This window comes from Laccaria bicolor, genomic scaffold (assembly GCF_000143565.1).
Source record: "Laccaria bicolor S238N-H82 LACBIscaffold_71 genomic scaffold, whole genome shotgun sequence".
Lineage (NCBI taxonomy): Eukaryota > Fungi > Basidiomycota > Agaricomycetes > Agaricales > Hydnangiaceae > Laccaria > Laccaria bicolor.
The window spans coordinates 215,870-238,200 of record NW_001889942.1 but is presented as its reverse complement, the minus strand read 5'-3'; the positions used below and the strand labels follow the sequence as shown (position 1 = coordinate 238,200).

The window sequence follows — 22,331 nt, the reverse complement described above, 5'->3', positions numbered from 1 at the left end:
CATCTCCTACAATGTCCGGAAGAACTGCCACTGCTTTAATGTCAGCATTGCATACAAGATTCAACTTGCTCCAGGCGCCGAGGCACATCAACACACGTGTCGATGCAACAGTGAGTCGGTTACAAATGTGCGAAAGGACAAGGCGCCCTTTGCTGAAGATGTGTTCGACATCCGTGGAGGTGGCTGGTAATGAAACAGAGTGTTATCATGATTGGCATATATGTGAATGAGGGATTGACGTACCGGGGATAGACAGATAATTACGTGCCATTCGCGATAAGCGGGGGTAGACGGCACACATTTCGACCCACCAGATAAGTGGGTCTTTGACGTTTTCTGGTTCAGTGCTTAGGTATTCTGCAAGCTCACTATGAAGTTCATTGTTGAGAGGTGCGGAACTGGAGCAAGCGAGCAGGTCGTCGAAGAGGTTGGCTGATTTCTGGATGGGGCTCTTGATAAATATAGTGAGCACCACACCGAACTGTGGAAGATATACCCAACGTACTGATGGGGATTCCTCCTTGTCATTGGTTTCAATACACATCTCCATGTAGCCTCTATCAAATTCTGCTTCAACGATCCCACAAGCCATTTTGATCCATTCTTCCTCCCATCCAGCAGATCGGAAGTAAGTGAGTTTACACTTGGGGTCGAGGACTGAGAAAAGAGTTAGATAGTGAGAACAGAATAAAAGAAGAGAACTTACCCATCGCAATCCGATAAACTTCGGAATGATCAGTCATGTTGTAATACTTATTTAATAACTGCTTTCCGATCAACATTGACACTTGGATCGATGGCAAGTACTTCGCGTTGAGGGCACCAGATGCAAGGTGCTTATCAATGTAGTCCATGGCAGAGATAACCTTCAAAAGATTTGGTGTTTGGCCAGAGAAGAAAAGTGTTGCTTGTTTGAAAATCTAGAGTAGACGTCAAAGAATGTCCGATGCAATGAGAATAGAAGTTACTCACATCCAGAATGCCTGCCAGCTGGCCAGCAATCTTCCACTCCTCTTTGGAAAGCTCATACGATCTCAGCTTCATCTCACATATACTTGTCAAGCTATCCAAGGGTGTACGATACACGAGCGCAAACTGTAACATATTGAAGGTCGAGTTCCATCATGTAGCGACATCATGTGGCATCATCCGAACAGAGAGAATTTTTTGTTTTGTGGATTTACATACCTCAGTGTGTTCTTCAAGGATAGATAACCATTCAGGACAGACAATGGTAGTTGAGTTCTTGATTGTGAAGGCAAGTTTACACAACTATCCAACAAACATTGTAAGTCCGACTGTGTTAGGTTGAGTCTGAGTCTGTATGTACTTTCACCAACACCAATCGTACTGGCTGCAAGCTCTCGTCAAGCGCAGCTACCTCATCCATCGACATCCCATCTCAAATGTCTGCCAGACCTTCACCATCGTCATCTTCCTCTTCATCGCCAACCAGATCACTTGCCATCGCCACTTCCTCGCTCTCAATATCGCAAGCCAGGTCAGCAAGAGCCTGTGTAGCAGCATTGAGCACCTCGCCTGTCCTAGCCTTTGGGAGGTCAAATTGCTTCATGACACTCTTGGTGACGAGGTTGAGAATATGGGTAAAGCAGCGTGTACGGTTTGCCGCGCCAGGAAAGTCATCTAAAAGCTTTACAAGTTCGTCGATCATGACATTGTTTGGGGAGGCGTTGTCGCAGGTAATGCTGAGGACCTAAATAAAAGTGAGTAAACTAATTCAAAGTTGAAGAATATCGTTGTATTGACCTTGTCCACAATTCCGAAGTCATCGAGGATCTTTGCGAAGGCCGGTGCAAGGTTCGAACCAGAGTGGGACTCGGCAACCTCAATGAGATCAAGCAGCATACACAACAGGACCCCATTCTGCTCAAGGTGGACAGTTACAGCAATATAAGCTTTGGAGTTTGGGGATGTCCAAGCATCTGTTCCAAAGCTTAGCTTCCCATCGTGTTCCTGGTTCAAAGTGAGTACAAATCTTCTGATATCAACAGTAACATATGAACTGACCTGAAGCATCTTAGTGATCCTCTTTCGCACTCTAATGAAAACTTCTTTGACATCTCAGGAAATGGTTGAATGCGATGGTAAGTAATATTCAGGCCTCCCCGTTTTCATGAGGCAGCGAAAGCCATGGTCTTCAACTATACTGAAAGGGCGCATACTCTCCGCCACCCAACGAACGATCTCCACACTGTCAAGTAATGTTCAGCATGAAGAGAGTAGAAGAGAGAAAGTTTCATACCAGGTTTCTGGCTTGGTGTGCTGGCGATGTGAGTACGTGATCTTCCCTTTCCCCTTCCGTTCAAAGGCAGCCATAATTGAACCATCCTTGAGGTTTCCGAGGGTTGCGCAAGCAGAGCAAATGTCAACCTTCACTTCCAAAGCACTATCTATGGTCTCAGCTTCCCAGCATCCAGTTGCATGGCACTTCAGGTTTCTTGTCGATTTTCGGTCCGTCGTATCAAGATAGCACCGAACCATCCTCACGTTGGCCCCTTTGCACTTACAAACAGCCGTGGCACAGCGGAATTCATGAGCACGGCGGCCCTTGGCATCGTAGGTAATATCAGGGATGGGCTGGAAGAACGCGTAGACTGGTGAGGTCCACTCCTCAATCAGACGCTCTGGAAAGAATGGTCACAGTGAGTCGAAGCTTTTGACGATGGCCAACAGGATACTTACCAAGTTCTGCCTCGTCAGTCTCTTCAACCTCCCCTTCCTCATCCTCTTCGTCTTCCTCGTCACTGGCGTCAACATCTTCCAAACCAGGCATCTCTTCGTCATCAGAGCTACCACCCCATCCACCTGTCGCAACATCAGGCTCAACATCATCACTTCCATCAGCCGCCTCAAGGATACAGGATGCATTTCATGGTCGAAGACTAGTATTCACAGTGAGGTCGTTGTCTTGGTCATCGTCGTCGGCATCGGCATCCTGAATGGAAGGTTGGTGTTGTTGGCGTTCTGCAGCTATGGCCTCGAGCTTATGCTGTTTCACAGCAGCGACATCGATGTTATCGGTAGAAGCGAGACTCGCAGCAAGGACACGTTTACGAGCGCCAGGAGGTCTAGGTTCAGGAATGGGTTTACTGTGAGTGGGTGCCATTTGTTGGATAAAACTTTCTAACATTGGGGCTGTACTTATAGTACTTATTTTCAGTGTCTCTCTTTTGGTTACTGACTATCTCAAAGAGGAGAGTTGAAGGGGGTGCACGCATGGGGCTCTGGTGGTGGAATTTGGGTCAAGAACTCGTTGAAATACCTCCATAACTAGTGGAGTGCGAAGAAAACTGGGAGAGGGAGGAATGTTACTCAGTGTATTCAGCCATCTAGTCTCCTTCAGTAGCTCTGCGGTACTCCACCTCCATCTTTTTTCTAAATTGCAGTTACTGATACATCATGCCCGGCTGGGAGAAATTACTACTGTCTGCTACCCTGACCCTTCCAAAAAGCTGCAGGTAACCCCACACCCGTGTCGAGGGTAAGGGTTTGGTGAGGGTTCAGAAACCTTGACCTCTACCCGTACCCCACGAACCCTTACCCGCAAACCCGTGTGGGTTTATGAACCCTTGCACAACACTATCCAAGTATGGATGAAAACTGGTTAAATATTTTTTGAGATCTATGTTTTTGTCATGACAAAACATGTGCAGGGTTCGCGTCGCGTATTGAAAATTCAAGGGGTAGCATATATGTCAATCCAGTATTCCTCAATGAAGCGAAATGGATTGGCCAAGGAAGGACTTACCCAACATCTTGAAACCCCTCTCGAAAGTTGATCGTGTATTGTGACAGCCACCTGGAAATCCCGAAAGTTTGGGCAGAATTGCATTGAAGGCTGAAGCAGATGACAAAGACTAGTTGTACATAGCTTTCTATTGTTAAGTTGCCTCGAAATTGGGGCCCTGGCCATTGCTAGCATTGCCCGCGCAGCAGAATTTTTTTACGGTATATACTAAGCCTGATCTATTGTGCAGATAAAAATTGGACAAATCCTATGCCTGGTCCCTCATCTGGAGAAATATTGAGAAATTTCATCTGGAGGAAAATCCCAAAATTTGGTCATTTTGGGATCAGGCATTTGACCTGAAACTCATGGGTCCTGGTAGATGGTGATTCGGGTCAAGATGACGAAGATGACGCGGCTGAGGACGTCTCTAATCTATTTCCGTTGCCGGACTCCCCGACGACGTCGACGAGAAATACGTGGCGACAAGCGGCTTTTGGCCCTCTGGTCACTGCGGCGAGTGGTAAGGTAAGAACATTCAAAACACTCCTGAGCCGTGCATTGCGATTTTTCAAATGGAATAGAAATGCTGAGTAAAAAATGATTGAAATTCACGTGACCCTTCGAAGTTCACGTGACCTTTCCAAAAACCTCATAATTAAATTTCTTTCCTATAAACTAATATATAGCGTAGCCTACATTGTCGGCAGGGTACTGGTGTTTGTAGTTGCTACAGAAGAAAAGAAAAGAAAATAAAATAAAAAGAGGGAAAAAGCGAAAAAAAGAGGAATATTTCTTATCTTATCTTATCTTACAATCATGAGCTATAAACTACTGACCCATCTTTCCATCTCCACCTACAACTGGCCTACCAACCTTATTCTGACAGGGCCTTTGGATACCTGCTATCCCCCCCATCACAGTCTACTCTGTTGGGGATTTTCCAGTAAATTTTATCTGCCCTACTGCCCTCAAATTCTGGCCTAGAGCTAGTCTGCATTCAATCGCGCCCATCAAACCGTAGTAAAAAATTGATGCCCTTTATTCCCACGTTTGAGTCATGTGAGAGCGCTAAACAACGAGACGCGACGCGTCGGTTTGAATAGTAAAAGGCATCCGCAGCCATGTCCCACGATGAACTCCCCCAATATATGCCCAATACTGCTCTAATGTCATTTGAGACACCTCCTCGCCCATTTTACCCTCCGTGGGCTACTCCCAATGCAAATCCCGGTACACCCACCATCACAGGGACTGGATTTCAGACCTACCCAGCCTATCTTGCCACCCCCAGTCCTCAGAGCCACCAAACATCAGTTAAGCGGAGCCACAAGAGAAAAAATGATGAAAATTCGGGCCAGAGTGTAGCGAAGAAGGCACGGAACAGCCGAGGTCTGGGTCTGTTGTCAGACTCAACAACGTCAAACCTTCCACCCGAAATGGGTACGCCCGACGAAGTCAGTGACCCAGATGCAGACAAACTTGATTCCTTTTTCGCTTTTCTGCAAGGGACACTTAAGTGGACATTTGGTGAACTTCTTTATCACACAAGCAAAGGAAAATCTCCTGGTGCAAAACGGAAGCTTGGCCCTGATGGAAAGTCATTGGTAACTTCAAATCCGAAAGAAGTGAAACGAAATTCTTCCATTATCCAGCACTTTATGCATGGTCGTGGTACATATGGACCTGCTGATATCCTGAATAACTGGATGCAGCATCCATATGGGGCTGATGAGCGCCAGTCACATCTCATGTACTCCACCAGTGTACCTTACCTCGAAATAAGGCCAGTCCGCCCTGCCCTGACTGCATTCGCTGCACAGACAGTCAAGGCAAAGATAATTCATGAAGCTGAGAGTGCCGTTAAATTATCTAGTGGGCTACATGTCGCAGTAACACGCAAGCAGCAGACAAAGTCCTTGGAAATGAGGCTTGACTGGCCTGACATCGGTGCAGCTACCTTTGATAAAGTGCAGGGCATTATTCAAGAGAAGCAACCACTCACTTGGTCCTTGATCATGGAAGTAGCATCACGACCCCCTCGAGTTCAAAACGGTATTAAAATCATCCGTCAAAAACGGCCACCTCAGATTATCTCAACTCATATCATCAGCACACTCAATTTCTCTCGGTCATCCAGTGCCAATTTACTTCCACTTGCCACCGGGTTATTGTACTTTGCCTCCTCTGCAAGCTATGATCTTTTCCGCCATCATGCGCGTGTTGGTGATATGCCTGCCTATAGCACGATTATGAAAGCTATGTGCGTTCTTTCTGAACGTGAGGCAGAAAAAACACTTCAACATGGTGCCGATGCAGACTCCATTGGTGTTATACGTCTGGACAATGTTCAAAACTATCTCATCCAACGGAATCCTGCAATCGGGCGTGAAAACAAGCTCAACATTGGCCTTTCGGCGACATACTATGAGGTTGAGGGTATTGACCCTCATGTTTTTGACCTCTCTGCAAAACGTGATTGCCTTGCAGAGAACAAAAGAAAGGACCTTACGGTGAACAACTTTGTGAGCCTTGTTGATAGCCAGCACTTGGAGACAGTCGGTATCCTGCAGTGGATTAACACCCTTGTGCAGCACATTCCTGAACTCTCATTTATGAAGAAGCATGTCTCTATGCTCTACCGCACTCGAGCGGCGAAGCAGCGATTACCACCAAAGCAAACCAAAGTCCATCCTCTTGCATCAAGCAGCAGAAATGAGACGGTAGTCACTGACTTGAAAGAGGCACTGCTTGATTTTTTAGCACAGACAGGGCAGACGGCAGAAAGCTTCAAGAAGCGCCTCTTTCCAATTGGAGGTGATGGATTGACCTTCAACAAAATTTTAGATATTCAAGATTTTCTTCAATTCCACGAGAATGAGTTTGAGACCCTCAGGGTTCTCGACCCTCTTCTGGAATGGTGGCACTCATTGTGGACGGATTTGAGCCGCTTGTTTGGTTCTCACTGGGGTGGAGATCTATCAAAGGATCCCTCTACACTGAGCCACAGTGCTACGAAAATCGGACGCAAAAAGCCTTTGAATTTGAAGAAGGTTGACTACTTCCAACACTCACAACTGGCATACCTTGTTCTTGATGCCCGAATCTTGGATTGCTGGCGGTGAGTTCAAGCTTATAACCTTCATATTTATCAGACATTAAACTTACACGCTTAGACTCCACTATGGTCAAAAGAACCTGCAGCAATATTTCGAAGTGCTCGCAAAGAAATCTGAACTCCCTGCATTTGAAGACCTTGAGGTGGCTGCAAGAAACCTGTATCGAAAATACATGAGCTCGCGAGCTCAACAACGTGCCATGTTGGGATTATGCTCAACTTCCAATCCTTCATCCCCGCTCTCTGTTCCCATAGGAGCCCGCTGGACTGAGCCACGGCCTGCACCACCTCCACCAAAAAAGAAATCACAAAATCCACCTCCTTCACCTGAGGAATTTCTTGGAGATCAGGTTTTAGCACGCTCCATCGCCTTTATGCGTGAGACGATGATCTCCCGAGAAGCAATGTTAGCCTCTGCAGAAGGCAATGTTGGCCGTCTCTACGAAATGATTAAGGCCATGCTTTTTACCTTCGCTGGTTCACCTCATTCAAACTACACGGCTTATTTCCTTGAAATGATAACAAAGCTAGAATGGGAAAGTGGGCCGGAGCTCAAATCCGCACTTTTAGCGCTCTCACTCGTCAATTTAACAGGCTGCGAAGGCGGCTTTGCAGCGGGGGACACCATACAGGAATACTTCAATCGAATTCTTGAAGCTGTTGTGGGGCGTAAAGGTGTTGAGTATGGCAACAATTTTATCCGAAATGTCTGGTCAAGAAACTTACACCATGTTGCACGGCTGAAATCAACGTGGTTAGAGGGGGTTGGACTCGCACCACGTTCCAAAAAGCATACAAAGGCGAAGGCACTCGCTGAAATGCGAATATTAATGCAAGTCTATCAGGACACTGAATTACACACCTTTCGGGCTGGGCGTACCTTCGATGTAGATCTCTTTGTGGACGACTTCGAGTTGGGGCTGAAGAAACTTGGTGGAGGGGGAAAACTAAAAAATTGGATAAGCAAAACGACAAGATCCCGAGGTCTTCAAACCTCAAGGGATATATCTCCTCAGGCATTTGTTGACACAGAGGACGATAACAGCGAGGACAGCTTAGACGAAGAAGAAGAAGACCTAGACGTTGTCGTCGAAAACTCGGGAAACACATTCGGAATTGTTCACATCTCCGAAGGTGATTTAGTGTTTTTCCCCATTGATATGGACGCAGAGGCAGCAAAAGTGATCCAGGACATCGAGTCGACATCTGGAAATGAAACCGAGGACTCCGAGTCAGATGCAGATGTGATGGATACGGATGATGAGAATGGTGGAACAGAGAATTAGACTAGTATCACAATAATTCATGTACAAACCTAATAGCTTTCAGGTCGAGTCCTCCGACTCGACCCCATCTGAACTCCCTTCATCAGTGTTTAAAAGTAAACCAGCACCGACTTCTGCATTTTTTCCCGAAAGCGCGGCCTTTTTGGCATCTCGTTTCGCTTTACCAACCTCCTTCTTTTTCTGGCGAATCTCGTCAAACCGTTCGTGTATCTCAAGAATTGTTTTGAGAAGGTGCGGTGCTGCACCAGCCAGGAAAATGTTGTCCGTTACGAATGGTTGGAGAAGGGTATGACACGCGTCAGAAAGGAAGGAGTTGTCGTTGGTCTGGATGGCGAGCAGGGTGGTTTTACTGAGTAAATAGGGAAGCACGTCCAAGATGTTTTCCATCACTGAATCAGGGAGATAGGCCTCGAGTGGAAGCATGCCCGTCATGGTTTCATCAGCCTCTAACCAAAGATCCTGTCGAAAGCGCTTGAGAATCGCGAGGCCCGCCGGGCGCATGTCCTTCGTAACACGAAGATTGAGGGGTAATGTCTTCTTTTTGACGGCTGGATTCGTTGTGGCACTCTCATGCTCAGGTGCACAACCACTGCAGTCACAAGGCTTTTCGGGCGTAAGAATAGGGATGATTTGAGCGCACGTTGTGCACTCCGGTCCGCATTTCGGGTCTTCAACGGGGTTGTTGTACTCATCGTTGATGGCGCGCGGGGTGCATTTCGAAGTGATGACACGGGCAAGACCCGGGTCAATGTCTGAGTTGTCGTCGTTCCCAGATGGATGTTTTCTCTTCTTCGAGCGTGAGGTACCCTTTTTCGAGGCCATGGAAGCAAGATGGGGGAGCGACTGCATGCGCACGAACTCTTGGGCAGCAGTCATTTTGCTGACAGGAATGTAGACGATAACTTTGGGTGACTTTACCTGGGTTTTGTCCCTCCCAACTCTCCCAGCCTTTTGCCAGAGATCGTCAAGGTCTTTTGGGTCTATGATGACCACCGTTTCAAAGTTGCGAATGTCGACGCCGACCGATAACTTGTCTGTAGCGATTGTGATCCTCGCGCCGGTGTTGTCTTGTAGAAGTTGGAAGGTTTTGGTGTTGTATGCAGGGGAGTTCAACGAGTTGAATAAGCGGATGGTGTTGTGAAGAATCGCGTCGTTGGGATCAAGATGCCATAGATAGACGGCAAGTCGAAAGCCAACACGGATTGAAGTGCAGAAAATGAGGACGTTCCCTTTCGCACGTAGAACCCAGTCTAATTGGGGAAAGTGTTCTGTGTTTGCATTCGCGCGGATTGTGCGGATCGAGATTTGGACATCGGGACGGGCGTTTGAGCGCTGGATGAGGTGAATCTTCTCGTTATCAAGCCCGAGGAATTTCAGAACACTTTCAGTATGTCTTCCTTTTCGTAGAGTTGCTGTCAGGCCCATAAGAATTGTGTCCATCGGAAAGCGCGCACGAATATACCCGATTTGTAGAAACATGGGTCGGAAACCAGCCCCCCATGTATTTAGAAGGTGAATTTCATCAATGATGAGTCCAAACAAACGTTGTTTAAATACTTTCTCTTGTAGTAGGTTTTCGAAACCCGGCGTCGAGAGCATTTCCGGTGACACCAGCAGGACAGACACCTGCGCTTGGACTTGTCTCCAAATATTGACGCCCTCTTTTTCCGCCATCATCTTGGTGACAGCATTGATGGCCCTAGCTTCGATCTTGAATGCTTTCATTTTAGTTTCCTGAGAACTAAGTTACCACCCCAACTGATAATTGAACAGACTATGAACGTACAAGGTCTTCTTCGAGTGCAGTTGTAGGACAAACAACGATGAGAACGGGATCCCTAGAAAACACAGTCTTTGACGGAGACAAGGAAGGATCTTTGCCCAGAGTGACCAAAACCGTTGCGAGCATGTAAATGTAGGCCGATTTCCCAGATCCTGTCGCTGAGATGGCGATTACGTCTTGCCCGTCCAAAGCGTGTGTGATGCCATCTAGTTGATAGTCATGGGGTCCAAAGGGGAGCTTTTCTTGTATAATTCTGCGGCATATCCTCCATCCCAAAGGGCTGCTAAATTTGAATGGTTCCTTTGCAGGGTTTTGAGCCATAGAACGCGCCTGATCTCCCCGATAACGCGTTGAAAATATTCAGCAGTATCACTAATTAGCGAACATGACGCGGTCGTGGGAACTACACGTGATTAGTTTATTTTACTACGGTTTGATGGGCGCGACTAAAAGCAGACTCCATATGAGGGAGATCGACTGTCATCACCATCATCATAGGAGTTGCCTACGGGAGACTAGCCTAGAGCATCATTTCCTGCTCTGATTCTCTTTCAAGGTAATTAGGGAGCTGAAATTTCTAGGACATCTTGTGCAGGCCTTTTATTAGCTAATTAAACTGTATTTTGTAATGGGCTAGCAGTGATATTGTGTGGGCTGAATTAATCCTCTCCTGTGATGGTTCAGGAAAATGACTATCCACATCCAAATGATAAAGCCCTGGATTACTTTAAAAAATTTGGGTGGGAGCAATTGATCCTTTGCTTGATGGGCTGTATGTGAAGCACCTCCATTTTGATGTTCACAGGCCATACTACAGAATATATTTTGTAGAAGATATCATTTTCATTTCCCTTTGCATGATTACAATTCTGTACAATTACAGCTTTTTTTTGCAGTCAGGATCTCCTGATTAATGCTAGATACTCACACATAAGCTTTAAAAACAACTGTTTCTCTGCAACAGTAGGATGGACATAACAGCATATTTTGTACCTTGACACAATCCCAAGTATCAGTTCCATTTTTTTTACCCAAGGCTCAGGCATCAATAGTTGTTGCATAGCTGACTTGAATCTAATTTCTTCGGGAATGGGAAGAATCCCAGAAACCTCTTTTGTTTAGGCATACATTGAATGATTTACCTATCCTCTGATTTCAAATGACTGTGGCACTTCATCTCACATTTTTTCAGCTAATATTCAAAGCTGATCAATTATCCAAATGTCAAATTGACCATCACATTCTTTCCCTGTTGAATTTCTTGTCCCAACAGTTATATTGTGATGTAGTTGAAAATTGAACAGTAAAATACATAGAAATTTTGTAATAGCTTATATTTGCGCAATAATCTCAATGTATCTTCTGTTTTACATGATGTAAAAATGTGGTGGAAGGCCGCAGAGAGGGCAAAAGTATACGAGCAAGAGAGATTACACAGCCACTTGCTATCACATAAGCGTGCTATAACATAAGCGTGCTATAACATAAGCGTGCTATAACATAAGCATAGCTCTCACATAAGCGTAGCTATCACATAAGCGTAGCTATTATGTAATAGCAACTACAAACACCAGTAGTTTGCCACATTGTCGTTACTGCATTCCACACATTTATAATCTGTAAAACAAAATCAAATCAGGAGGCAGCAGAAAGGCATCTGAACACAGTCTGAACATCAAAAGTATGAGGAGTCCGAAAAATATAACTGCGGGTACTCAAAGCAATAAAACTAAAAGAACAGAGTTTCCCCAATATCACACACCGTGAATGCGTCATCGTCAATTCCAAGCTTCTTGCACTCTTCTGCAAGACGTTTGGGCGGTTCGAGGACGTCCTCGCTCGTCAAAACCCATGTCCTGTGGTGAACTAAGCAAAACTGGAGACACGAAGCTGCTAGACGACTTACGCCCAATGCATACCCACAGCTCTCTTCGCCTTGATGTCTTGAAAAAGCCGTACACTATCCTGCGGTGCACAATGGATGGGGGACATGAATTGACGAGGGAGGTATGCGCTTGAATACACGCATGAGCCCCGATGTACTCCCAAAAAGATGGTATTCTACGTACCCAATAGGTATCAGCGCACAATCAAATCCACCAAACCGGTCCCCAATCTGCTTAAATGCAGGACAAACCGGAACCTGGTCCTCATCTTCTCCATCGTTGACAGCGCGGTAGCCAGTGTCCCCAGCAAAGAACACCTTGACGGGAGGACGTGAGGATGAGGTCGTGTCCTGGACGACTTCTTCGATCGTCCAACTTCCCCACAAGGTCTTAAAGTTGTCAAAGATTGAACGGCCAGTAAAGTGCTGGCCTGGTGTGCAGGTGATGTCGACGGCGCTCGGTTGGTCATCTTTGCCAGCGACAGAGACTTCGACGCGTTTGGAGTCCCACCAATCCATGATGTGCGTGTGAGATGCTGCTACGCCCAGATCCTTGAAGTACGGCCCGTTTCCGAGAGGTGCGAAGATGTGGGGAGAGCGTGACGGCGAGCGGGCGAGGAGGGTGCGGATTGTATGCGTGTCAAGGCTTGAATCATGTCAGTTTTGATCAGAGCAAAATTACATCAACGCACTGGTCGTAGTGATTATGCTGAAATAGAATTTATGAAACGCAAGCACTTCGAATAACTGTGGATCTTACGGATATTACGATAGCATCAACTTCAGGGATATCTTCAATCTTACAAGGGGGCGCTGTATTTATGCTGGAGTCAGATCACCCACAAAACCCAATATCAAACCAACAACATACGTGTGTATCGCTTGGGACCTATCCACTGACTAGGAGAACAGCGGTCGCTAAAAACGGGGTCGAAAAGTATGCGAACACCCCTGTCACCTACACGGGCGGGGAACTCGACAAAGAAGCAAGCGTGGCCAAGCCAGGTAACCTTAATCTTCTCGTTGAAGTATGAATCTTCAACGAATTTACCCCCATCCCCGCTCGACCGCCCCCAAGTAGGCGTTCGGATTGGGAAGAGAGTGGCTGGATCCTTAGGATGCGATGGGAAGTTTCGGGCCGCGTTAACCAACTAAAAGTGAGTATTATTCATAAGCAGCGATAATATTCGAGAAAGAAAACTAAAAACGCACAGAAAGCCGATCTGAGATGGTATGAGATCGCCAGCTGTCCCATGGGTTCTGAAATGCGCAACCAGTTGCATTTACCCAGTGAGCTGGTGTGGCATTCTCTTGGACTGGATTTGGGTTCTTGCTTGCGTTGTTGGAGACATGTAGTTTGTTGGTCGAAGAATCGGACATTGTTGTAGTACGAGTGAGAGAGCGCTGTGTTTGCTTGAGCATTATAATTGAATGCTTGCGCGTCCACCGGCCGAATGCGCCAAACATATCCAAATTAATGTCGGCTTCTTCGGCACCTATCTTTGCAGACTGCGTTGAGTGATTCGTGTTGGATTCGTGAACACTTAAGTTCAAGTTGACTTCAAGTTTGTACTGTCTACTCAAGTAACGTTTAACACAATTATTTACAGCGCACGGCAAGCGAGAAATTTGTACGGCCACGTAAGTAACAAGTAAGTAGGAGTTGAGTAGGAGAGGTCGTTTATGGAATGGGTGATTTCGAGAACATTGGCAGTGTGGTGACTAGGCGAAGACGGAGACTAAGAAGACGCGATTGGTTAAAATCAAAGAAAGTAGAAAGGACGACGGACGCTGCCAAAAAAAAAATGTTACAAAGACATGATTTATTGGCGAGAGCAACTCACAAACGACAAGGTAGTCAGGGAACAGGACCATTCACTTGAACGGGCAATTCTCGCTGTGACTGCCCCTATAGCCACAATGGCAGCACTGCGGAGAGGAATAATTGAGCGGAGTGCTCAATTCTAACTCTTCTTTCGATCTGTGGTGTAAGATAGGCGTGGCGTCAGGATTAAAAGGGATGGGGATGGACTGTAGGGAACGTACGGAGCGGCGGAGGCATATATGATGGTGTGTTCCATTGAGGTGGGCAGGTAATAATTTCAAAGGGTCTCTGGTGGGTAGGTCGTCAGCGACCGAGTGCTTTATAGCTTTTTGTATTGAGCCCCTGCTTAAGGAAAGTTCCCGTGAGGGGGTCATGCGGCGGCGAATGCTGTTTAAAAAAATTCGTCGGCCTTTGAAAACAATGGTTCTCACGTAATTACTAGTCATGCCATACAGGGGCTTTGTGGGTTAGGGTGTGACGGTATTATGTAGCTGAATTTGTGGGCGTAATGACTCGTTACAAAGACTCGATTAATTTGACAAAATAGGTCATGGCGCGAGTAGAACTTGCAACCCCTATCCTCGAGCCCCAAAGCCACTGCTGTGGCTTGACAACGATTGCGGAAAGCCAAGTACACAAAAAGGTGTATTTGCTCCCTGACCTCCCTCTTCTGTTTCCGTTGTGTTTGAACATTCAACTTTGCAGGTGGATTGCAATTGTAATGTCTGGAGTATGTGAATTGAGACGATACGACGTGCATCAAAATTTTGTTACTTGTATAAGAGGCTTGCCATTATATCGATCTAAAAAGTGTGATAGCCCTCACCTGTGTAACGATGCCAGCGGGACAATTATATGAGAACAGAATTGACAAAAATTGACGTACATTTGTTCAGCATTTTCTTCCCAATTTAGAATTAAATTTTAGTGACTCTTGTGGAAGGATTATTATATGTACCTACCAACGAGGCGCCTGTGCAAGGTGAAAGATCGAGAGATGATTCTCCTGATGGTCTCCATAAGGTAATACGGCTGTACCGGCAGTCGCCGGCCTGACGTCGGTCGTAAAAATTCGTCTTTCAACACAATATGACTCTACACCTGGCACTGCGAGGCCCAATCATGTATCCAAACCTGTGTCCTACCCCAACTGGGTCCAGCAATCTATCCATTTAAAAACGCTATACCAGGGATAATAATGTTCGACAGCGGTTAAAGTACAGCGCCCGGTGACATCACTACGGAGTGGCATTGGCAACGTGGGCGCAGTGTGGATTTTATACAGCATATAGTGCTGAGAACCTTCTACATCATAAATACCGCCAAAAAGCGCGGAAAGTAGTCGGTTCAGGCTCTGAGAGGATAACTCAAGACGGTTGGCGCAAATGGTAGATCATCACAAGCACAACATCATTGGACGGCAGCACAGCAGTTTATCAGGTGAAACTGCCTGCTCCTCAAGAAACTTGGACCCGGACAGTCAAGAGTTCGGATTTACAGAACGATTACTGCAATCAGCTCAAATCGCGGTTCGAAGTACTTTCGGGTAGCTTTCCCACTACTTAATTGCCCAACGCCACACTCACTCAATGACCTTCTCTCAGTCAGGAAGATTCCGATGAAGCCAGAATCTATTGGCGGAATCTGTCTAAACAAGCACAAGATAGGTTCTTGTCAGCCGCTTCGAAAGGCTTACATCTGGATTTGAGGACGACACACGAATTTCTGGTCCTCTTCATCTCAAGCAAACTTCGTGAGCTTCTTGTTCGCGAGGCTTTCGAACCGACACCTGAGCACTAGGAGGTTGACGCCTAATATCACATACCTCAACCAAACCCGGGAGAACGACAGAACATTGACAGAACAGACCCAGCGGATAGACCCCAAGGATTTTTGAATACGAATCACTCGCTCACGATCTCGGATGCTCTGGGAATAGCAAGTCCATCTCAACTCACACGACTTAGCCTCGTTATAATGAGAAGCTACTGTACCTGTTGCGCATAATGTCAAGTAATTATTCAATAATAATGAATCATATCCCGTTTCATACACGACACATAAGAAAGATAGTTGATAATCAAGAACATAAGAGGGCATACGAAGATAACAGATCATGGAGGGAGACGAGAAAGCGCGCATATGTAAAACATTGAAAATGGAATAGGATGGGGAGAAGATGCGGGAATGGATTCAGTTAGGGAAATATCCAAGAACATCACGACAACGCCAAAATCCAATGTTATCCACTCCACCCAGATCCAGTCTGCTTCACCTGTAACCATTCTTCTTGCACACAATTTCATGCACACGGTACGATTCCGATAGACTTGCAGAGGAAAAGAAGAATGTCGGCATGATGACGACGATGAGCCGCTGATACCGCGGGCTTGGGGGCCCGAGCAGTTGCATCGCCTCTAGTCAGTCTTTGCAAATTGTTGACGGGGGACTGGAGAATAGGGTGTCAGAGACGTTTAAGCGCTGGGGAAGAATGCGCGCCTTGATAGAACATCTCACGGATCAGGGTCCAATTTCTCCCCACGAGCGAGGACGCGGACGACCTTGCTTGGCTGCGCCACCATCTCCATCATGGCCATCACGGCGGGTGGGCGTTCGACGAGTCCGACCTTCTGGCCACTTGGGCCGTTGTAATCTGTAGCCGATGGTCTACGTCCTCTTCCATGTGGGCGCTTGGGTCGATCGTCGTCCTCAGCGCCGCGGCCAGGGAGGGTAGGCTCAATTGGAAGCACGGTAATACCGGCCTTTGCAGCCCATTGGGAGACGAGGACTCCCGCCGAGCGAGGTTCGTGCTTGTGAGAGGCAGGGAGAACGGGAGCTGGTAGAGGAACAGGGGTGAGTGGGGATTCGGAACCGTCCGCGAGCTTGAGCGGGACGGTCTGTGGCGAGAGGTTGAGGGATGAAGCCAAGACGGCAAGGACAACCTTGGGGTGGGGGATAGATTTACGGGTAGGGTCGTTCTTCAACTCCTCGTCAGCGTGGTCGAGCTCCCAGCGGGCACAGCAAATGGTCCTTCGTACCCATTCAGGAGAGCCGCTGCTGCTTGTCGTATCCTGAAATCCAATTTTATCCCATAGAACGAAGGCATCGTCCCGTTGGACTCGGATACGGGGGTTGGTTCCGACTTGAGCTTCGAGAATGCGTGAGGCTGCACGAGCTCGTTGGGCAAGGGCGGTGGTCCCCTTCTTCAGCAGATCGAGGGTGTTGAGAGCTTAAAAAGGTCGATTATCGAGGGGCGAAGGTAAAAAAAAGGCAATACTCACCCTCAAGAGGAACAATGACGATCTCTTCCCTGCCATCCCTGCACCACTTCTTCACCTGATACAGAGCGTTGACAAGAACACTAGCATCAACGACCACGACGTCCGCATCCTTTCTTTCCTCCTCCCCTGACCTTTTTCTCGCAGTCGGGCTGATGTTCGTAGTCCGATCGACCGGCGTCTCTCCACCCTTCTTCCTCTGTGCCACCGGATTCGGACCGCGCTTCGTAGCAGTAGCACCCGGCGATCCAGGTGAGTAGGTACGTTCGTGGGCTTGACGCCTGTCTCTCCAGTTCCCCGAGGCAGGTCCGTTATTTGAAACGGTCTTCTCGAGTTGTTCAACCTGGTGGTTTAGGAAGGCGGCTCCAAGAGCTCGAGACATGGCTAGTTTACAAGCGTTGGGGACCTGTAAACAGTTAGTTCCACGTTTACTGTTAACATATGTCGACCAACCTTCTTTTCTGACATTTTTTTAGGGTCTCCTTGTCGATGTTGGGTATTTAGGAGGGCTGTGGGAGGAATCATGGCTGTACTGCCGCTGAGTCAGCCTCCACTACCTCTTTTGGCGAATCACGTGTATGTAATTACTCAAAGAGCAAAAGTTGAAGAAAAGAGCAAGGAAAAGAGAAAAACTCACGAACGTTGAGAAATCGACAGAATGACAGTACAATAGATAGATATAGCTGATTTGTATCCGGCGATACGGAGGAAGAGAGCACGCTCCACAGGCGATATAAATATAGAAACAAAACAAGATGCATTTGTTGAACAACTCAAATTGAAAGTACATGACCAGTTGCCTAGATACGTACAAAAAGTATATGACAGGGGGAGAACAATGTTTGTTATTTGGTTGAGAAGGCTGAGAGAATAAGAAGGACGAAGGAACAAGGGAACACAAACACAGGGTGAGAGCAAATGATGACAATAACGTGCAGAACAAACTGTGGGAACAATGTAAAGGGGATGAGGAAAAGAGACATAGAGTGGATGATGGTTAGAATTGCTGTGGATACATTGAGAATGACACATTTAGAGAAAGGAAAGTACATCATTGAAAAATCTACTTATCATTCAACTTCCCATATGAATGAATGGAATCCACCTTTCAAAAGGGGCTCCAGCATCCTTCAGGCTCTGAACTGCAAAATGCAATGCCTCTGCAGTTGCATGAACATCAAGGACTTTCTTTTTCTCCATGATGTTTCAGTAAACAAGTTCTGCAACCTTTGGGCCATCTGAGTCTTCCATATTCCAAAGGGTCCCAATTGTAGCTTGACATCCAGCTACAATGAAACCTCCTGCCAAATGGAGGGATTCATTTGGTAGATCAGAACTACCCATGGCTGTTTGACATGCAGAAAGAAATGCAAACTGGGCTCTTGGAAGATCTTTGGCAAGGATTTGATTAAGATTAAGGTTGCATCATAGAGGTTCAGGCAGCCGTTCAATGGCTTGCTAATATCCTGCTCCCCATGACATGCAATATGCAACCACTCATGATTCCCCATTGTCTCCAGAACATTGGAAACTGTAGCTTCAGCATCACTGAGAATATTAGCTGATGCTATCACCTCCTTGATGGAGTTGAGCTCTTTGGTAACAGATGGAAGCTTTAAGTATGGCTTTCCAGGTATATCTGTTATTCCAATTGTTGCCAATGAAATTGAATTTGTAGTAGTAGCTTTGGGAGTCCTGGCTTCAATCGATGCATTCAGGGTTGGGGTATATGATTGAATAAACAAGCTATTCGATGCAGCTGCATGAATGGGGAGAAATGTGAATGGACCAGAGGGGCAACACCACATTCTTCCAGAATGAATGCCATTCTATTGATGATTTAGTTGGAGGCTGATTATTACAAAAAATTGTTACTTACTGATTCCAATACATCAAGCACCAGTTTCACAATTGCCTTCCATAACCAGCTGAGAAGTTCTCTGAAATACTTCAGTGACAAATCAGCTGACCTTGAATGGCTTGGTCTTCCAGATCTTTCCTTCTCAGGCCTGTTGATCTCTCTTGCAGAGATATTGTGGAATCCTAAAGCTTTCTTTAATTTTTCACAATAATCTTGCAGATTTGCAATAGTAGCATCAGGCAAAGGAACTGGTAGAGCACTTACAGAAGACTCACATGTAGAAGGTAGTAGAATAATTGCATCACTATCTTCAGGTGAGGCATTTAAGAGCACCACTGGCCCATACTTTGCTGCTTTAGATAATTCTTTGTATAATTTTGGCAAGAAAAATTCTCAAAGCCTGGCAAGGTTCTGATTTTATGCATGAGATCTTTTTGTCTGATCACCAGTGAATGATAATCTTGTTTGATTGTTCTTTTAGGGTCACTAATTTCTTGGAGTTTCATAGAGATCTGCTTAAGCTCCAATCCTATTTCAGGGTATTTTTTTATCAATTGTGTAGGTTCATCTCTCAGTTCAAGCATTTGCTGATAAGTAATAGCCAAACCCTGCTCTATAAGTTCAACAGCATGTTTGACATCATTGAACTTTAGAGCAGCTGCTACAGCAGAGGAAACCAGACCTGAAATGTTCAATTTAACTAGAGAATTGTAACGATCTCCTAAAGAGTTTCCAATCCACAAAATATTTGGCAGTGTAGCCAAGGCAAAAGAGTATGCAGTTAATGTTTCATTCAGGTTGAGGATTGTAGCAAATTCTGCCCAATCCAAAGCTGCCTCTAAGCATCCTTTAGGTGTTGCAAAGGATGAAGTAAGAGAAGCTCTATAGTAATACAATGCACAGTATGCATCTTCAACAGCTGAGACCTCTTGAGAAACTGAAACATTATTGGGAGCTTGTGAATGAATACAAATGATTGAAAATGATTTGTCTATGAGGTGATATAGCATGGGCAGAATGGATTCATCTGTTCTGGCATGGTTGATTGCAATGGCACACACCTTAATACAGGTATATATCCAATCAATTTTCCCATCAACCATCCATAGTTTGCCTAACATAACAGCAAGTGTATGGTGATAGACAGGAGAATCCAGATCAGTCTCATGGGCCATTTCAAGACACTTTTCCATCAGAGGTATTGCAGCTTCAAGATGAGTAATATCTTTTGTATATTCAAAGTAGGCAAGATGAAGAAAAGCAAGATCATGCAGCAGTTTTGGTTGTGAAGGATTAGTTTCCCCAACAGCATCCAGAGCCTCCCTTTCGAGTTTCATTGCAGAATCAAGATCAGCTACTTCATTTTGGAGTTTAAACTTGTCATGAAGAAGACTGGAAAGAATACTTTTTGCTGTAGAAATATCTTGATGGTTAGTACTCATGTGCTGAAGCAACTGCATGGAGTACTGGATAGCAAGGTCAAGGTCATCATGATCATGCAATCTTTTATATCTTGATGCATAGCAATTGGCAATATTGTGTTCACAATGAGAGAGCTCCATGCTAGTAGGTGATATGAAAGCCACAGCCAGTTTATATTGATCTAATGCTAGAGATATGTAGTGAAGGTCTCCAAATTGGTCAAAGTAAAGCAGGTAGGCAGCAGCAAGGGAATCATGAAATCCATACAGCAGGGGGTCAGTGGGCTGGATAGCTCCAAGTGCCTGCTTCAAATGATCCTGAGCCTGTTTTAGGTCCTCAATATTTCCTTCATTCCTGTATCTTTGGAGATAAGCCAGGGCTAGATTTTTCTGAGAATGTGGAATTTTCTCATCTCCAGCTGGTAGAGATTTGACTGAGAATTCTAGATACCGAAGAGCAAGTTTGACATTTTCATCCCCTCCTCTAGTCTTATACTTGTACATCAAAGCAACTCCCAGATCCCCAAGCAGGGTGGCATAAATAGGTTCCTCAGTAGGAGCCTGAAGAATAGCCTCTCGTACATACTTGATTGAAAGCTCAAGATCCTCAAAAGAACTGAAGGATTTATACCACTCCCCATAAGCAGCTGCCAGACTCTGCATGTAAGTGATATGCTCCGTAGTTCCAGGAGAAGTTGCTTGAACTGCTAATTTTCTGAGTGAAATTGCAGTCTCAAAATCTTCCTTACTCCCTTTGATTCTGAATCTATTGATATACAGTACACTCAAAGTTCTCCAAGCCTCAGGAAGATCAGGATGGTCTCGCAATGAAGCTCTGACTGCTCCCTGAAGAACTTCAATGCCTTTGTTGAGATCTTCCACCTCCCCAAGCCTATCAAAACGGGAACAGTAGGACTGGGCCAGGCCCTCAAAAAACTTGACAAAACCAGGATGACCAGAGGATATCATTTCCAATGCAGAACTATCAAAGTTTATAGCCAGTTCTAGATCATCCATATTTTTCTCATGCTTATAGTGCTCAAAGTATAACACAGCAAGGTTCTGATACCAGATAGGAAGATCAGGGCTGTCAGAATGACAGTCATCAATAGCAAGCTGTAACCAATGAATGGACAAGTTCAGGCAGGTGAAGAGTCCAGTGCCCTTGTAGAAAAGGTTATAAGCAACCGCCAGAGAATGTTGTCGCCGCGGAAGATCAGGGTGTTTATCATCCGCACCATCAATAGCAGCCTGGAAGTGAACAATAGCCTTTTGTATTGCTGAAACGTCAGAAACAGCCATAAAACGCAAGTAGTAGAGCCAGCCCAGAGTCTCTTGCGCCGCCCCAAAGGGCTCTTTGGTTTGGTATTCCTTGGCAATTTCTTCGAGAATGCCTGGGTCTGCAGCCCTTGCGCCGGCCTAGAGGAGCCCAGTCAGGTGGGATCCGAGGGATCTAAGACTGGTGTACGCACCGCGTGATCCGAAGGAATTGCAATCTTCGACTCTTCGCCCCTCTGCACTTCTGTTTCCCCATCGATCTGCTTCACTTCGACTTCAGCTTGGGACGACGACATGCTGTTGATGATGTTGTCAGCGGTCATGCAGTCATGGCTGATTGAAAAGCGTTATTGGTTGGAATGTGACGTACCTTTGAATTGAGATTGGATAGCTTTGAGATGACAACGATTGTTGTGGTAGAAAACAAGTGAAGATGTACATGTGGTTGGCGCATTTCCTCATCAAAATGCCACGCTTGTAAGTCAAGCTACTTTAACCCATAAATTATGGGTAAAACCCGCATTGCCTTATAAGCATGGAGAAACCACTCTTGAAAGGAAGAAATGGCCTTATGAGGTGACTATAAGGCCAAAATACCATTATAAACTAATCCCATTTTTTGGCCGTATAAGAATAGTCTAAGCCAAGTCTAAGCAGTCGGAAAAATCAGTCATCAGTCATGTCAGGTTGATGAGTAAGATTCTTCCAACGAAGGCTGGGAAAAGCAAAGGACTCAAATCTATACGAGTAAACTACTCTACGACGGCAAACAAGTCCAGATGTTGCATTGAAAGCAACGACTCCGAAGAGATATGTGAAGGAAGAGCACAGCACAACGGCACTATGTA

General features: G+C 45.9%; 5 protein-coding genes across 5 annotated transcripts; 1 reads left to right on the top strand and 4 right to left on the bottom strand.

Annotated features, from left to right (window-relative positions):
- Positions 1-2,082: 2,082 nt before the first annotated feature.
- On the bottom strand, positions 2,083-2,794 carry LACBIDRAFT_316310 (uncharacterized protein; the record flags this gene model as incomplete). Its single annotated transcript, XM_001889698.1, has 3 exons — positions 2,083-2,212; positions 2,264-2,645; positions 2,704-2,794. 3 exons carry the CDS (start codon positions 2,792-2,794, stop codon positions 2,083-2,085), a joined length of 603 nt encoding a protein of 200 aa, XP_001889733.1.
- Positions 2,795-4,872: 2,078 nt separating this feature from the next.
- On the top strand, positions 4,873-8,152 carry LACBIDRAFT_316309 (uncharacterized protein; the record flags this gene model as incomplete). Its single annotated transcript, XM_001889726.1, has 2 exons — positions 4,873-6,869; positions 6,925-8,152. 2 exons carry the CDS (start codon positions 4,873-4,875, stop codon positions 8,150-8,152), a joined length of 3,225 nt encoding a protein of 1,074 aa, XP_001889761.1.
- A 3,512-nt stretch (positions 8,153-11,664) lies between these two features.
- LACBIDRAFT_256061 (uncharacterized protein) lies at positions 11,665-12,836 on the bottom strand (the record flags this gene model as incomplete). Its single annotated transcript, XM_001889697.1, has 7 exons — positions 11,665-11,791; positions 11,842-11,949; positions 12,005-12,138; positions 12,181-12,466; positions 12,513-12,529; positions 12,581-12,633; positions 12,692-12,836. Coding segments are annotated over 7 exons (870 nt in total), but the record flags the coding sequence as incomplete, so codon positions are not given.
- A 3,322-nt stretch (positions 12,837-16,158) lies between these two features.
- On the bottom strand, positions 16,159-17,448 carry LACBIDRAFT_316306 (uncharacterized protein; the record flags this gene model as incomplete). The annotated part of the gene is made up of 3 exons (XM_001889696.1): positions 16,159-16,874; positions 16,927-17,329; positions 17,377-17,448. The coding sequence occupies 3 exons, from the start codon at positions 17,446-17,448 to the stop codon at positions 16,159-16,161; spliced, it is 1,191 nt and encodes a 396-aa protein (XP_001889731.1).
- A 681-nt stretch (positions 17,449-18,129) lies between these two features.
- LACBIDRAFT_316305 (uncharacterized protein) lies at positions 18,130-21,806 on the bottom strand (the record flags this gene model as incomplete). Its single annotated transcript, XM_001889695.1, has 5 exons — positions 18,130-18,314; positions 18,383-18,752; positions 18,803-18,996; positions 19,125-21,624; positions 21,678-21,806. 5 exons carry the CDS (start codon positions 21,804-21,806, stop codon positions 18,130-18,132), a joined length of 3,378 nt encoding a protein of 1,125 aa, XP_001889730.1.
- Between the last annotated feature and the right edge of the window lie 525 nt (positions 21,807-22,331).